The sequence below is a fragment of the Pseudophryne corroboree genome, chromosome 5 (genome assembly GCF_028390025.1).
Source record: "Pseudophryne corroboree isolate aPseCor3 chromosome 5, aPseCor3.hap2, whole genome shotgun sequence".
NCBI classification, from domain to species: domain Eukaryota; kingdom Metazoa; phylum Chordata; class Amphibia; order Anura; family Myobatrachidae; genus Pseudophryne; species Pseudophryne corroboree.
The window spans coordinates 564,277,183-564,294,641 of NC_086448.1; the positions used below are offsets into that span (position 1 = coordinate 564,277,183).

The 17,459-nt window shown below is 49.7% G+C and overlaps 2 protein-coding genes across 2 annotated transcripts in view; one reads left to right on the forward strand and one right to left on the reverse strand.

The window, feature by feature from the left end:
• Positions 1–12,418, reverse strand: part of RBFA (ribosome binding factor A) — a 51,069-nt gene extending 38,651 nt beyond the window's left edge. The window contains exons 1-3 of the mRNA XM_063923292.1: positions 12,113–12,418; positions 11,036–11,075; positions 9,371–9,544 (exon numbers count right to left, since the gene is read on the reverse strand). Of these exons, the coding sequence (XP_063779362.1) occupies positions 9,371–9,544; positions 11,036–11,075; positions 12,113–12,318 (420 nt within the window). The 5' untranslated portion in view covers positions 12,319–12,418. The remainder of the gene's footprint in view (positions 1–9,370; positions 9,545–11,035; positions 11,076–12,112) is intronic.
• Positions 1–17,459, forward strand: part of LOC134928049 (glyoxylate/hydroxypyruvate reductase B-like) — a 91,784-nt gene that overhangs the window by 7,965 nt on the left and 66,360 nt on the right. The window lies entirely within an intron of this gene.

Sequence of the window (17,459 nt, forward strand, 5' to 3'; positions counted from 1 at the left end):
CAGTAAACACTGGATATATATCACAGAATACTTGTACTAAATATTCAGATAGCAGTACACTTGTTCTTAACTAACACTGTCTAAAATGACATGTAGAATACTTAAGTGTATGTAAATGCACAGCGTTGATGATACAGGTGGGTTTACAGAGGAGACAGTGCCCAGCAGTCCCGGAGATCAGCCCAGCTATGTAATGGCGCCAAAATCTCAGTCAGGGAGTGAGGGAGAGAGAACTGTAGCTCCAGGGCGGGAACACCAGCAGTAGATGGTGCCTGGAGCTGGGGGAGGGGCTACAGGTCTGTGCCTTATCCCCTATGCTGAACTTCACCACCGGGTACTGTGGAGCCTTTTATAAACGGATTTTAGTAAATCCGGCCTGTGCTCCTTGCCCTGGTGGATATAGTGGGGTCCCTGTGCGACAGAGTATCCACGCCAGCGGCGCGGTCCATCTCCTGGGACCACAACCGGATCTTGATTTACCGTCGGGTCCCACCTGGGGGACCCTCTTACCTCCTCCCTTTAGTGCAGCCACGCGATCCTGGACAGTGACAGCGGTGGTGTGCCTGAAAACCGGTGCGTCTCCGCTGCAAGTACCCGGGAACCCGGCCGTGGGAGTATGCAGTGCCGCTGAGGGAGGTGATGGAGCCGCAGCACAGCATGTCATAAAGACACAGAAAGTGCTGCGGCCCTTGAAGTCTTCTAAAAAGCTCTTTTCAGCGCTGCCTAGCGCAGCCCCACCTGTTAGTTACCTGCACTGCAGGCACCAACTTACAAACTGAGCTCCAGTTCCTGGAGGCGGGGCTATAGAGGAGGCGGTGCAGTGCATCCTGGGAACAGTTAAAGCTTTAGCCTGTTGGTGCCTCGGATCAAGATCCAACCCTACACTCTGATTTTATTCCCCGTGGAATACCAGTGTACCCCACTGCAGAAATCAAACTACTGGTGCAAATAGAGATTCACGCTAAAGTTTTGCTGATGTCAGTGTTGGACGGAATAGATGCTATATTGCTCCACTACAGAAGAAACTGTAAAACTGCAACAATGCTGTACTTGTAACTTAAAGTGCAGCTGGAAGGCTGGGTGTTTATATTAAAATGGGCAGTACGGATGGTGTAATGGTTAGCATTACTGCCTTACAGCACTGAGGTCATGGGTTCGATTTCCATCATGGCCCTAACTGTGCGGAGTTTGTATAATCTCCCTGTACTTGCGTGGGTTTCCTCCGGGTACTCTGGTTTCCTCCCACAGTCCAAAAATATACTGGTAGGTTAATTGGCTCCCAACAAAATTAACCCTAGTGTGAATGTGTCTGTGTGTACATGTGATAGGGAATATAGATTGTAAGCGCCACTGGTGCAGGGACTGATGTGAATGGCCAAATATTCTCTGTAAAGCGCTGCGGAATATGTGTGCGCTATATAAGTAACTGGTAATAAAATAAAAAGCTTGATGAATCAAAGAACTGTATAAGGAGATCATGCCATGAGATCCCGGACCTGTATTACTGTTTGTTTGTAAATATACTGTGTATGCTAGCACTAAAAAGGAGATTTATGGTAAGACTTACCATTGTTAAATCTCTTTCTGCGAGGTACACTGGATTCCACAGGGAAACACATCGGGGTGTAGAGTTGGATCTTGACCTGAGGCACCAACAGGCTAAAGCTTTGACTGTTCCCAGGATGCCTTGCACCGCCTCCTCTATATCCCCGCCTCCAGGCACTGGAGCTCAGTTTTGTTAACCAGTCCAATGCAGTAGCAGGTAAAAGAGACAACCGTAGTTAGTAGCCACAGATAACCACATTCGCACGACAGGAGAAGGTACCAGCGGCTAATGCCATACAAACCCAAAGAAGCTAAGTGCGTCAGGGTGGGCGCCCTGTGGAATCCAGTGTATCTCGCAGAAAGAGATTTAACAATGGTAAGTTCTTACCATAAATCTCCTTTTCTGCAGTGGGGTACACTGGTATTCCACAGGGATTAACATTGGGGATGTCCAAAAGCAGTTCCTCATGGGAGGGGAAGCACTGTAGAGGGCACAAGAGCCCGGCGTCCGAAGGAAACATCCTGGGAGGCGGAAGTATCAAAGGCATAGAACCTGATGAACGTGTTCACTGAGGACCACGTAGCTGCCTTGCACAATTGTTCTAGGGACGCGCCACAGCGGGCCGCCCAAGAAGGTCCAACAGACCGAGTAGTATGGGCCTTGATAGTAGCAGAAGCTGGAAGTCCAGCCTGTACATAAGCTTGTGCAATCACCATTCTAATCTATCTGGCCAAGGTCTGCTTATTCGCAGGCCAGCCACGTTTGTGAAAACCAAAAAGGACAAAGAGAGAATCAGATCTCCTAAGAGAGGCGGTTCTCTTCACATATATACGGAGAGCCCGTACCACATCCAAAGACCTTTCTTTGGAGGACTAACCAGGAGAGATAAAGGCCGGAACCACAATTTCTTGGTTAAGGTGGAAAGACGACACCACCTCAGGCATATAACCAGGGCGAGTTCTAAGAACCGCACGGTCACGGTGAAAAATCAGAAAGGGTGACCGACAGGATAAGGCAGCCAAGTCCGAAACCCTCCTAGCAGAGGCAATAGCCAGCAAAAATAAGACCTTAATAGTAAGCTACCTAAGGTCCACAGACTCAAGAGGTTCAAACGGAGACTCCTGTAGGGCATCCAGAACAACCGACAAATCCAAAGGAACCACAGGAGGGACATAGGGAGGCTGAATCTGTAAAACACCCTGAGTGAAACTATGAACGTCAGGCAGAGAGGCAAATTTTTCTCTGAAACCAAACCGAGAAGGCTGAAATATGAACCTTGAGGGAGGCCAGACGAAGGCCTAAGTCCAGGCCCTGTTGCAGAAAAGCCAAAAGTTTGGCAGTACTGAACATGTATGCATCATAATTCTTAGTCGCACACCAGGTGAAGTAAGAATTCCAGACCCTATAATAAATCAGAGCTGAAGCCGGTTTACGGGCTTTGAACTTAGTTTGAATGACCGCCTCAGAAAATCCTTTGGCCCTCAGAACTGGAGCATCAAGAACCACGCCATCAAAGCCAGTCGGGCCAGATCCTGGTAGACACAAGGGCCCTGAACGAGGAGGTCTGGGCGTTGCGGAAGTAGAAGAGGACGCTCTATCAAGAGACCCTGCAGGTCTGAGAACCAATGCCGTCTGGGCCACGCTGGAGCGATTAGAAGTAGTAATCCTCTTTCTTGCTTGAACTTCCTTATTACCCTGTGCAGGAGTGACACTGGAGGGAACACATACAGCAGCCGAAAGTTCCATGGAATTGCCAGCGCATCCACGAATGCTGCTTGAGGATCCCTTGTCCTTGCTCCGAAGACCGGAACCTTGTGATTGTGTCGAGACGCCATCAGGTCTACATCTGGTAGGCCCCACTTTAACTAGGAGTTGAAAGATTTCCAGCTGAAGGCTCCACTCTCCGGCGTATACGACCTGACGACTGAGGAAGTCCGCTTCCCAGTTGAGGACCCCCGGAATGAACACTGCCGATACGGCTGGCATATGGCGTTCCGCCCATAGAAGAATATTTGACACTTTCATCATTGCCATGCAGCTTTGAGTGCTGCCACCATGGTGGCGTGTACTTGAACAGGCCTGTTCTGTACCAGAGACAGGTCCAGTTTCAGAGCATTGAACACTGCCCACAACTCCAGAATGTTTATCGGAAGGAAAGATTACTCCCTGGTCCACAGACCCTGAAGAGAGTGTTGCTACAACACCGTGCCCCAACCCCGCAGACTGGTATCCCTCGTTAGAAGGAACCAGTTGGAGATCCAGAAGGGATGACCCCTGCTCAATCGTTGGTCCTGGAGCCACCAGCTCAGAGACAGACGAACTTCCGGAGTCAAGGAAATCATGTGAGACCTGATCTGGTGAGGCAGGCCATCCCACTTGGAAAGGATTAACCGCTGCAGAGGGTGAGAATGAAATTGAGCGTACTCTACCATGTCGAAAGCCGACACCATGAGGCCTAGAACTTGCATCGCCGAATACATCGACACACGTGGGCGAGATAGGAAGCATCTTATCATGTCCTGAACTTTCAGGACCTTCTCCGGAGACAAGAACAACCGTTGGTTGTGTGTGTCCAGCAATGGCCCCAGGTGCACCATGCTCTGAGCAGGAACCAGTGAGGGTTTCTTCAAGTTTATGAGCCACCCGTGGGCTTGCAGGAATTGGACCATCAGTTCCAGATGACAGAGGAGAACCTCTGGCGAGTTTGCCAGGATCAACAATTCATCCAGATACGGCAGGATCCTGATACCCTGACGGCGGAGAAGGGCCGTCATAACCTTGGTGAAGATTCGCGGAGTTGATAATGTAGGTTGCCAATAGCAAACCGCAGATATTGTTGATGCGACATGGCAATAGGTATATGTAGGTAAGCATCCTATATGTCCAGGGATACCATATAGTCCTTGGGTTCCAAGGCCAGAATAATAAAGCGAAGAGCTTCCATACGGAATTTGGATATCGTCACAAATTTGTTCAAAGACTTGAGGTTGAGAATGGGCCGGGAGGATCCATGCGGTTTCGGAACTAGGAACAGCGTTGAATAGTACCCCCTGCCTCTCTGAGCCAGAGTCAACGGCACCATCACTTCTGTGTCCAGGAGGGTTTGTACTACCAAATGTAGAGTTTTTGCTTTCAACAGATCCGAAGTAGGGAGGCCGATCCCGGGATTTGGGCCCAAAAATGCCGGGATTTGAATCCCGGGATTGGAGCATCCAATCCCGGGATTCACGGGATTACACTACGCATGTGCGGGAGGGAGTGTGTGTAAGTAATACTACTTACAATTAGGCGGGCGGCAGCCATAGACTAACGCTGAACGCGGCGGCACTTCAAATGTGGCGCCGGCCGCCAGCCAATCAGAGCTGGCGGACCGGCAGCCAATCAGCGGCCGCTTCCCTGATTGGCTGCTGGTCCGCCAGCTCTGGTTGGCTGGCGGCCAGCGCTTCATTTGAAATGCCGCCGTGTTCAGTGTGTCCATGGCTGGCGCCCACCTAATAGTAAGTGGTACTTACACCTTTCTCCCTCCCACGCCGCTACCAACCCTCCCCGCTACCTACTGTACATCCTCCCACTCAGCTACCTACACACCAAATTTGTTCAAAGACTTGAGGTTGAGAATGGGACTGTACAGCTAGGGGTGTGCTGGTGTCCTTCTTTTAGGGAGGCTGCACCAGGGACAGGCAATACAATTTTTCGTGACAGCCTAGACAATGATGCATCCACTATCGGTGGATTTTCCCATTTTTTCCTATCTTCCAGAGAAAATAGGATTTTAATTATCTACCGGTAAATCCTTTACTCGTAGTCCGTAGGGTCCACATTAGTACCATGGGGTATAGACGGGTCCACTAGGAGCCACTGGCACTTTAAGAGTTTAATAGTGTGGGCTGGCTCCTCCCTCTATGCCCCTCCTATCAGACTAGAAACTGTGCCCGAGGATACAGACAACTTCGAGAGAAGGATTTTACACAGATAGTGGCAAGAGTCACACCAGCTCACACAAACAAGGCAAACCAAGCTAACAAGCTTGAAAACTCAGCAACAGCTGAATAACATACTCGAACCAAGTAATAACGCAGTACTTAACTAAGAACCAAGCAGTACTGAACCAAGTAACCACTGCAGGATAACAAAGCGCTGGGCGGGCGCCCAGCATCCTCTACGGACTACGAGAAAATCTTACTTTCTCTTACGGACACCCAAGTTTCTTGGGATCTTACAGGACAAACAAGAGAGTCCGATTTTCTATGACGAGCAGTACTCTTCACGTAGATTTTCAGAGCCCTTACAACACCCAAGGACTTTGACGGAACTGAGGAGTCAGTAGCAACTGGCACTACAATAGCTTGGTTGATATGAAAAGCCGACACAACCTTTGGAAGGAACTGCTGACGAGTCCGGAGCTCAGCTCTATCTTCATGGAAGATCAAATAGGGGCTTTTACAAGACAAAGCCCCCAACTCCGACACACATCGAGCAGAAGCTAAGGCCAACAAAGTGGCAGCCTTCCACGTGAGTGAGAAATCTGACTTCAACCTCCTGTAGAGGCTCGAACCAATTCGACTGGAGGAACTGTAATACCACGTTAAGGTCCAAGGGTGCCATAGGCGGCACAAAGGGAGGCTGGATGTGCAGAACCCCTTTCAAAAAAGTATGAACCTCAGGGAGGGAAGCCAGCTGTTTCTGGAAGAAAATGGATAAGGCCGAAATCTGGACCTTTACGGATCCTAAACTCAGGCCCATATCCACACCTGCTTGCAGGAAGAGGAGAAACCGTCCCAGTTGAAACTCCACCGTAGGAAACTTCTTGGATTCACACCAAGATACATACTTTTTCCAAATGCGATGGTAATGTTTAGACGTTACTCCTTTCCTAGCCTGTATCAGGGTAGGGATAACCTTATTCGGAATGCCTTTCCGAGCTAATATCTGGCGTTCAACCTCCATGCCGTCAAACGTAGCAGCGGTAAGTCTTGATAAGTGAATGGCCCCTGTTGTATCAGGTCCTTCCGAAGCGGCAGAGGCCTCGGATCTTCAAGCAGTAGACCCAGAAGATCTGCGTACCAAGCCCTTCTTAGCCAGTCCGGAGCAATGAGGATTGCCTGAACTCTTGTTCTCCTTACGAGCTTTAGAATCCTTGGAATGAGTGGAAGTGGAGGAAACACGTACACCGGCTGGAACACCCACGGAGACACCAGAGCATTCACCGCCATTGCTTGCGGGTCTCTCGACCTGGAACAATACCTCAGAAACGTCTTGTTGAGGCGGGAGGCCATCATGTCTATCTGAGGAACCCCCCAAAGATGTGTCACTTCTGTGAACACCTCTGGATGGAGGCCCCACTCTCCTGGATGGAGATCGTGTCTGCTGAGGAAGTCCACTTCCCAGTTGTCCACTCCCGGAATGAAAATTGCTGACAGCGCCAACGCGTGTTTTTCTGCCCAGAGGATGATTCTTGTTACCTCTGACATTGCGGCTCTGCTCTTCGTTCTGCCCTGACAGTTGATGTAGCCCACCGTCTGGAATTTTTTCTCCAGGGTTTCCCAGGATTTTTTAAATAAAGCATTTAATTCTTTAGAGGCAGGAAAGGTTAGCGAGGCTTTCTTATTGTCTGTGAAGTAAGCCTCCTCAAACTGCTCAGGTGGTGTGTCAGTAATGTTTAACACATCTCTAATGGCCTCAATCATGAGCTGCAACCCCTTAGCCAGAGATGCCGCCCCCCTTGGCACATCCCCATCCCCGTCTGTCGTGTCAGAGTCGGTATCTGTGTCATCCTGCGTAATCTGGGCAAGTGCACGTTTCTTTGGGAATATGCTAGGGGATTGAGAAGGAATAGGAACAGAACCTGACCAAACAGCCATAGAATTCTTTAAATCCTGAGTTTCCATCTCAGTATGAGCTACCCTAGTAGAGATATGAGAGATCATTCCCTTAATAGAAGTCAGCCATTCTGGCTCTTTAATAGGAATCTGAGACAATACATTACATTCCTGGGTACATGGAATGGCTTCCTCTGGGGATAAAACGTCCTCTGCAGCATAAGACACAGAGTCCCTGGACATGACTATGTGAAAAAACATACAACCACACACACAGGAAAATGTCAGACACAGTTTCCCTCAAGTACCTTCAGAGAAACACAGAGTTTGGAGCCAGCACACACACAGCGCTTCCCTAGGTATAAATAATACAAATACCGGGTGCTGACTGTGTACCTTAATATACTACACGGTAATTATACAGCCTCGCCCCCCTTCTACCGCACAGGATAGCCGGAGTCGTGTGGAGGGACAGCTCTCCCTGTCAGCGTCTCTGTAGCTGGATCTGCAGGGAGGAAAATGGCGCTGAACGCTGCTGGGTCCGCTCTGAGAAGCTCCGCCCCCTGAAACATGGCGCTGCTTCCCGCATTTTACATCTTTATACTGGCCTGAGGTATGGTACTGAGCCTCTATTCATAAACTCATCCACAGTCTGTCTTAAGTATTGCGTCTCTTTCTCATTGCGGGATAATTTTGTAGAAATATTGGAGATCATTCCTTTAAGGAAATTAACCCACTCCGGTTCAGCCCCGCTATTCTGGAAGGTGCAGAGTTATTTGGAGCCAGCCGCCACCGTGCCCTTATCGCTAATGCCAAGCTTAGCCGGGTCGCAGACTAAGTACCCTGATCGGGGACTTAGTGCACTAATAATCACTCCCCCCCGTGCTATGACCCCCTGGTACAGCTGAGGTAACCTGGAGTCTCTCCGGAGGAGCTTCGCGTCCCTGTCAGTCAGCGTCTGTGTCCACTGCAGATGGAAAATGGCGCTGGTGAGCTGCTGAATCCGCTCATAATGAAGGCCCGCCCCTTCAATGGCATGCGGTCTTACCGCTTTTTTATACTGGCTGAGGTAATCTGGTGCTTAAAATGGAGAGAAAAATGTTTTAAGGCTGTGTTTGCCAGTGTGGGTACTCTGTACAGTGCACTGAGATGCAGCTGTGTACTGTGTCTGGAGACGCATTCCGCCCCAGTTAGAAGCCGTGTGTCTCCGTACCCTCATGCCGCCATAATGGCCGGCGCCCTGCTAACCGGGACAACGGCTTAGTACTCACCACTCTTCATTCTTCTGGCTGTTATGGGTGGCGGCGTGCTGCGGGAATGCTCGCCGTGGTAGGGCTTGCGAATAGTTCCCTCAGGAGCTCAGTGTCCTGTCAGCGGGGAACAAGACCATTAACCCTTCAAGAGGATTGGCCGTCTCTCCCCCTAAGTTCCACGAAGCAGGCAGGCTGGTACCATCCAGCCCTGCCTGAAAATAACAAACATATAAAATAAATGTAGAAAACTCTTCAGGAGCTTCCATAAACGTGACCGGCTCCTCCGGGCACATTCTCTAAACTGAGTCTGGTAGGAGGGGCATAGAGGGAGGAGACAGCCCACACTATCAAATTCTTAAAGTGCTCATGGCTCCTAGTGGACCCGTCTATACCCATGGTACTAAATGGAACTCCAGTATCCTCTAGGACACAGGTTCTCAAACTCGGTCCTCGGGACACCACACGGTCCATGTTTTGCAGGTGACCTGTAGATTTTTAAAGTGCGACAGTTGGTGATACACAGTGCACCTGCTGGGTGACATGGAAAACGTGAACCGTGTGGGGTCCTGAGGACAGAGTTTGAGAACCACTGCTCTAGGACGTAAGAGAAAAGGGTTTTGCCTGATGGGGGGCAATTCAATTAAAGACCTTTTTTTTTTTGCAGAAAAAAAACACACATTTTTTGGGAAAAAACACACGCACTTAATGTGGATTTTGTTTCGGAAGGCTCTTATCAGACTCGTATAAATTACCTTTGAAAGTTCAATATAAAGATCGAAAACCTCTTCGCTGACTTCTGCTGTACCTAGCATGCCTGTCAGGGCTCTGTACAGGATTGCATTCAGAGCTTTGATGCGCACAGTGTTTCCTCTCTTTTCTTTCTGCTCCTGTTTCATCAAGCTCATTAAACCTTGTGGCTGATTATCCTGCAAGTTAGGCATACAAAGAAGGTCACAAATAAATATCCGGTTCTGGAATGTAAACAAAAAAACTTCCAAGACACAAATATTTTCCTCCATACTACCACACTGGAAAAAAATAAAAATAAAAATTATATATTTATATAAAATCAACATGCTACTGAAAGCCACTCAATTCAATTGAAAGGAAATCTACAGTAAAATGCTGATAAAACGTACTAACATTTCTCTGTTTAAAAAAATAAAAATCACACCACGTACTGGCATGGAGAATAAGAAGCAATATAAGCAAGCCACATTCCTGGTCGCAAGGGATTGAGAAAATTACAACCTTAACTACAATTTACACAATATACAAACAGAACGCATGCATCATTTGTAAAATTGTACATTTGCATATCAGCTGTATGCAAGCATTTTGGTAGCCATAAGAAAAGTGTAAACATCCCATTAGGAAATAAAATACATACAGAGGTTACCAATTGTCTGCCCAGCAGAATAAATTGAATATGCCTGCCCACTTGTGACGTTATATTCATTAGATTATGTGGCAGATATCACGCGTGGTCAGCAGGTCGCCCATACACATAGGCACAGATATAGCTGCATGATATATTGGCATCGGTCCTGCTGCAGGGCCGACCTGATAGGTCTGTGAACTACATTACGTCGTTCACAGGAATATCTATATGAATATCCATCGGCCGTACATATGAGGTGATGGTCCAGTCGATATATCGTTCGTCAGCTGTACGCACAATGGGGGTCATTCCGAGTTGATCGTAGCTGTGCTAAATTTAGCACAGCTACGATCATTCACACTGACATGTGGGGGGACGCCCAGCATAGGGCTAGTCCGCCCCGCATGTCAGTGCCGGCCCCGCCCCCCGCAGAAGTGCAAAGGCATCGCACAGCGGCGATACCTTTCCACTTCCAGAGTAGCTCCCGACCAGCGCAGCTTTAGCGTGCTGGCCGGGAGCTACTCATCGCTCCCCGGCCCGCAGCAGCTGCGTGTGACGTCACGCAGCCGCCACGGACCCCCCCCCCCCCCCCAACGGTCCGGCCACGCCTGCGTTGGCCAGACCGTGCCCCCTAAATGGCGGCTTAACGCCACCGTCCAGCCCCCTCCCACCCACCAACCGCCTCTGTCTCAGAGGTGATCGCTAGGCAATGACAGCTGCCATGCGCACTTCCGACCCGTTCACTGCGCTGCAAGAAACTGCAGCGAGTGATCGGGTCGCAATGACCCCCAATATATATCGGAAAGTGTGTACCCAACTTTGGTGAAATGATGGAAGGCTATACAACATGGTTCAATAACTAGACTGTTTATAGGATAGTTTTTCTTTAAACAGATACTCTCCTTCTAACCTTAGTGGAAGTGCTCCCAAAGTCCGTGTGATACAACAAAAATGTGTATAACAAAGACCTATTTGAAATGTATTGGTCATATTTGAATGAAAACTGACAAATCAAAATATATATACTAATACTTACTGGCCTAGAATAACATGGACTGTCGTACCAAAGTTTCTTTCTGTTTAAAAAATAAAATTAACATACATGTTGAAATTTTTACTAAAGCTACACAGTGCACAATGATGGCTCCCGACCCAATGACACCAGGCTGTCAGCTCCCAACCCAGTGACACCAGGCAGTCAGCTCCCAACCCAGTGACACCAGGCAGTCAGCTCCCAACCCAGTGACACCAGGCAGTCAGCTCCCAACCCAGTGACACCAGGCAGTCATCACCCAACCCAGTGACACCAGGCAGTCAGCACCCAACCCAGTGACACCAGGCAGTCAGCTCCCGACCGAATGACACCAGGCAGTCAGCTCCCAACCCAGTGACACCAGGCAGTCAGCTCCCGACCCAATGACACGAGGAAGTCAGCTCCCAACCCAGTGACACCAGGCAGTCAGCTCCCGACCCAATGACACCAGGCTGTCAGCTCCCAACCCAGTGACACCAGGCAGCTGTCTTCCTATTCAATGACACCAGGCAGGCGTCTCCCAACCCAATGACACTAGGCTGTCAGCTCCCAACCCAATGACACCAGGCAGCTGGCTTCCTATTCAATGACACTGGGCAGGCGTCTCCCAACCCAACGACACCAGGCAGGCATCTCCCAACCCAATGACACCAGGCAGACGTCTTCCCGACCCAATGACACTAAGCTGTCAGCTCCCAACCCAATGACACCAAGGAGGCGTCTCCCGACCCAATGACACCAGGCAGACATCTTCTGACCCAATAACACCAGGCTTGCATTCCCCTAACCCAAAGACACCAGAGAGGCATCTCCCGACCCAATGACACCAGGGAGGCGTCTCCCGACCCAATGACACCAGGCAGACGTCTTCTGACCCAATGACACCAGGCTTGCATTCCCCTAACCCAAAGACACCAGAGAGGCATCTCCCGACCCAATGACACCAGGAAGGTGTATACTTAACCTATGCCACCATTGAGGTGCCACTCTACCCAATGACTACTTCCAGGTGTCTACCCATTGACACCAGGCAGCCGGCTCCCTACCCATAGACACACGGACGCTAGATAGGAGGCTTACTTGGATTTAATGGAGAACTTATGTATTAGGCTCTTGGCCAGCAGCGCTGGGGAGACATGCACACATCTGTAGAAGTGGGGGGTGACTGCTGCCAAAGGAGTGATGGTAACACGGGAGAGAGAACATGACCCCCACACAAACAAAGGAAAATCCCGCCAGATAACAGGGCGGCAGAATCTCCGTAGAATTGTAACGGAGGTCGCCATGTTTAATGTCACAGCACTCCGGTACTTGGATCCACACGCTGATCTGCGAGCGGCTGCCTGGACTATCCAGACCCTACCAGAAGATGCAACTGCACGTGTGCCGACAACCAGCAGATGGCAGCCGCGAGCATCCACACGTTATTAAATAGTGCAGCAGCCAAGCTGTGCTAGAGATACAGCATAACAGTTTTGATTAGGTAAAAAGCACGGGATCCGTGGGGTAATTCTGAGTTGATCGCAGCAGGAAATTTGGGGGTCATTCTGAGTTGTTCGCTCGCAAGCTGCTTTTAGCAGCTTTGCACACGCTAAGCCGCCGCCTACTGGGAGTGAATCTTAGCTTATCAAAATTGCGAACGAAAGATTCGCAATATTGCGAAAAGACTTCTCTGTGCAGTTTCTGAGTAGCTCGAGACTTACTCTGCCAGTGCGATCAGTTCAGTGCTTGTCGTTCCTGGTTTGACGTCACAAACACACCCAGCGTTCGCCCAGACACTCCTCTGTTTCTCCAGCCACTCCCGCGTTTTTCCCAGAAACGGTAGCGTTTTTTCGCACACACCCATAAAACGGCCAGTTTCCGCCCAGAAACACCCACTTCCTGTCAATCACATTACGATCACCAGAACGAAGAAAAAACCTCGTAATGCCGTGAGTAAAATTCCTAACTGCATAGCAAATTTACTTGGCGCAGTCGCACTGCGGACATTGCGCATGCGCATTAGTGACTAATCGCTCCGTTGCGAGAAAAAAATAACGAGCGAACAACTCGGAATGACCCCCTTTGTTTGCAGTTGGGCAAAACCATGTGCACTGCAGGGGAGGCAGATATAATATGTGCAGGGAGAGTTAGATTTGGGTGGGTTATATTGTTTCTGTGTAGGGTAAATGCTGGCTGCTTTATCTTTACACTGCAATTTAGATTGCAGATTGAACTCACCACACCCAAATCTTAACTCTCTCTGCACGTTATATCTGCCTCCCCTGCAGTGCACATGGTTTTGCCCAACTGCTAACAAAGGCCCTCATTCCGAGTTGTTCGCTCGGTAAAAATCTTCGCATCGCAGCGATTTTTCCGCTTAATGCGCATGTGCAATGTCCGCACTGTGACTGCGCCAAGTAAATTTGCTATGCAGTTAGGAATTTTACTCACGGCTTTTTCATCGTTCTGGCGATCGTAATGTGATTGACAGGAAATGGGTGTTACTGGGCGGAAACAGGACGTTTTATGGGCGTGTGGGAAAAAACGCTACCGTTTCCGGAAAAAACGCAGGAGTGGCCGGAGGAACGGAGGAGTGTCTGGGCGAACGCTGGGTGTGTTTGTGACGTCAAACCAGGAACGACAAGCAGTGAAATGATCGCAGATGCCGAGTAAGTCTGAAGCTACTCAGAAACTGCTACGAGGTGTGTAATCGCAATATTGCGAATACATCGTTCGCAATTTTAAGATGCTAAGATTCACTCCCAGTAGGCGGCGGCTTAGCATGAGCAAATCTGCTAAAATTCACTTGCGAGCGAACAACTCGGAATGAGGGCCAAAGTTCCTGCTGCAATCAACTCAGAATTCCCCCCCCCGGTCTCTAGGTTGACATGTTTTAGGTCGACAGGTCAAGAGGTCGACATGAGTTTTTCACTATTTCTTTTTTAAGACTTTTTCATACTTATCGATCCACGTGGACTACGATTACCTGTGCTGAGCGCAGCGAGGCACCTTGCACGAGCGCGAGCCATGCGAGGGGTCACGGTGCACTAATTGGGGTTCCCGGTCACTGTACAGAGAAAACGTCACCAAAACAACCATAAAAAACTAATGTCGACTTTTTGACCTGTCGACCTAGACCATGTCGACCCACAGACCCTGTCGACCTAGTTACTGTCGACCAATAGTGGCCGACCTAGTTACTGTCAACCTTGCATGCCACACCCGTGCAGCATAAAGTTAATCCTTTTTCAAGTTTATTAGGTTTAGTGTTCTGGCTGCAGCATGCTTGTGGAGGGGTGGTCTTCAGTATGCCGGCTGTCGGGATCCCGGCGCACAGTATACCGGCTCCGGAATCCCGACAGCCGGCATACCGACACTTATTCTCCCTCGAGGGGGTCCACGGTGGCGCGCCACAGTGCCCGCAGCGTGGCGAGCGCAGCGAGCCAGCAAGGGGCTCATTTGCGCCCGCCACACTGTCGGTATACCATACTACACCCTTTGTGGAGATCTGTCCTGCTTTCGGTACATCAGAGACCGACCCTGGGACAGTGTGTCTGTTTCCTATGCAGGTCATTTAGCAGAGTTGGGCAGTGCTGCAAAAGTGGCAGTTCAAACTTGGTGCTGGACTGGCAGCCAATGAGAAGCAAGAGAAGAAGAGGCGACACAGCTGGCAAGAATGGGCCAGCGGCAGAAGAATGCGACTGAGGACCGGAGAGTGCTGCAGTATTGGGATGCAAAGGGACTAAAGAAGCTCCCCATTGCAGCCTCTCCCAAAGGTACAGGTAGGCATAGTTGTTATTAACCCTTCCTAGACCACCAGGGATTGGGTACAAGGCTCGTGGGGTTAATAGGACCTGGTGCCTGTGCCACATGCTAGGCGTGCAATGTGCCCGTGCCACCAACATTAAGAGTGACTGTGGCCATTAGGACCTGGTCACTCCACCGAATCACATGAATGTGCCTACTTGTGTGGTAATGTTAGGTTCCTGGTGCTCAGAACAAGGGAGATGTTCATGAAGTGAGTCCAGAGCACCAGGACGTAACGCTGGGAAAGGGGAATGGAAAGGGAATAGCCCCTGGCGCCCTAACTCTGTTGTCTCACCCGTGCTGTCAGAAATCCCTTGCGAGACTATGGTTTCTTGAGCCCTTGGCAGCCGCGTTTGAAGGGCGGATTATGTCTGCCCAACTCCGATGCCCCCCGGTCTTAGTGAGAGACAAAGGGAAATCCAAGACAGGATGATAACAAGAGGCCCTCTAACTAAGCAAACAGGCCAGGGGCTACAAGCTAACTAAAAACCTAAAGTATGTGCGGAGAAACTGCCAAAGGAAAATAACAACAAAGGAAATGCTGATCACACGCCGACACAATACCTTTGTGTACCGGCGGTGACAGCATAAGCAGAACCCTCTGCAAAACACCAGGGATAGAAACAATAATGAAATACAGCGGCCTAGGCCAACGGACGCGGCAGAGCCGCTACACACGGAACCGGTACGAATACTGGCAAACGGACAGGAACCCTCAATGATGCCGACACACACTCTCAGAACTGGAGGACAGGCAGAATCCCAAACGACAGACCAGTAGACACCAGGTAACCAGGAACTTGACCAGGGATAGGCAAAGCCACTGGACCTCAGGGCAGGAACGCCTCACAGCAGGACACGGGATCAGACACAGGAATCGACACAGGGACTGACACAGGAATCAACACAGGAAGCAGCTAGTCAGACACTGCTATACAGGAGCTCAGGGACTGGCAGGAACCAGGTCAGACTTCAAGCAGACTGAAAACCAAGAAATATCACCAGCATCTGTGAATTGCAGTCAGCCAGCATATAACAGAGAGGCCTAATTAATAATCTCGTGCAGCTGCCCTCTAGCATGACTCCAAACTGACAAGATACAATTAGCAGCCAGGTGAGGCTGAACACATGGGAACAAGCTGCAATTACACAGACCCACCAGCGGCAGCAGACAAGAGTATTCTAAAACAGAGCAACGGGAAATCCTGGCATGCAAGACAACTTTATAAACATAAAATAGGAATGAACCACTACCTGTGGTTCATAACAGTATCCCCTCCTTAAGGGTGAGCTCCGAGCAACCCATGACACCCACGGGGAACATAAACAGAAGTATAACATAAAATACAGAACAAAAATGCAAAACAGGGATGAGCCACTGCCGTGGCTCATAACATTACCCCCCCCCCCCCCCCCCCCTTGAGGAGGGGTCAAAAGACCCCAAAATTCAGACTATCCAGAACAGGGGATAAAAAAAAAAAAACCTGACACACTGGTCTAACAGACAAGAAAACAAAAAACAAGCTGAAGCGACAACTTGTAACAGTGCCCTCCCCTTGATGGTGGCCACTGGACACAAGACAAGGAAAAAAAAAATCTTTTTTTTTTTTTTTTATCAAGGCAAGAGTCAAAAATTATTTCTTTTTTTTCTTCTTCTTTTTACAAAGCTCTTTAGGTCTGACCAAGGTAATTCCCCAAACATTGTCTGAACTGATGGTACCACCCAGCAAGGCTGCGTTCAAATCAGAGACAGGTCTCTTACCCTTGGGAGCTGAACTTTCTGGTAAAGTACTATTATTAGAAGAAGAAGTCAGAAAAGCACATCCTGCAGTCAAAACAACAGGCTGGGACTCTTGTGCCGAGTTTACAGTATTTGGTGGACTCTCAGCAGACAAGACGGGTGACTTAGAGGAACCTGAACCAATTTCTTTGGAACCATATCTTTTAATAATTGCATCACAGAATGCTAGGGGATCCTGAAGAATGGGATCTTCAGCTTTCATTAGGCTGGTCGCCCACTCAAAAGGCTCTCCTCTAAAAGAATAAATCAGATAGAGCCCAAGGTTTTCTGAAGTGATGCCCAGAAATGGTCTAGACAACATAATAGTGTAATAGTGTTTGAAAAGCGCCAGAAATTGGGCTAAGTCCCCATCAAAGGTTATGGATGTTGAGATATCAGAGTCAGGATCTGTTTCCTTCTCATCTGACTGACTGGAGTGCTTTGCTAGGACCTGGTCACTATTGACCTTACTCGAGGCTGAGACTCTCTGAACCCCACCCGGGGCTGAGACTTTCTGAACCCCACCCGGGGCAGTGACTTTCTGAACCCCACCCGGGGCAGTGACTTTCTGAACCCCACCCGGGGCAGTGACTTTCTGAACCCCACCCGGGGCAGTGACTTTCTGAACCCTAACCGGGGCAGTGACTTTCTGAACCCCAACCGGGGCAGTGACTTTCTGAACCCCACCCGGGGCAGTGGCCTCCGGGAACCCCGCTGGGGCAGTGGCCTCCGGGAACCCCGCTGGGGCAGTGGCCTCCGGGAACCCCGCTGGGGCAGTGGCCTCCGGGAACCCCGCTGGGGTCAGCACCTCGGATTCTTTTACTGGGACCGGGCCGTTGGCCTCCCTGACTGGGATCG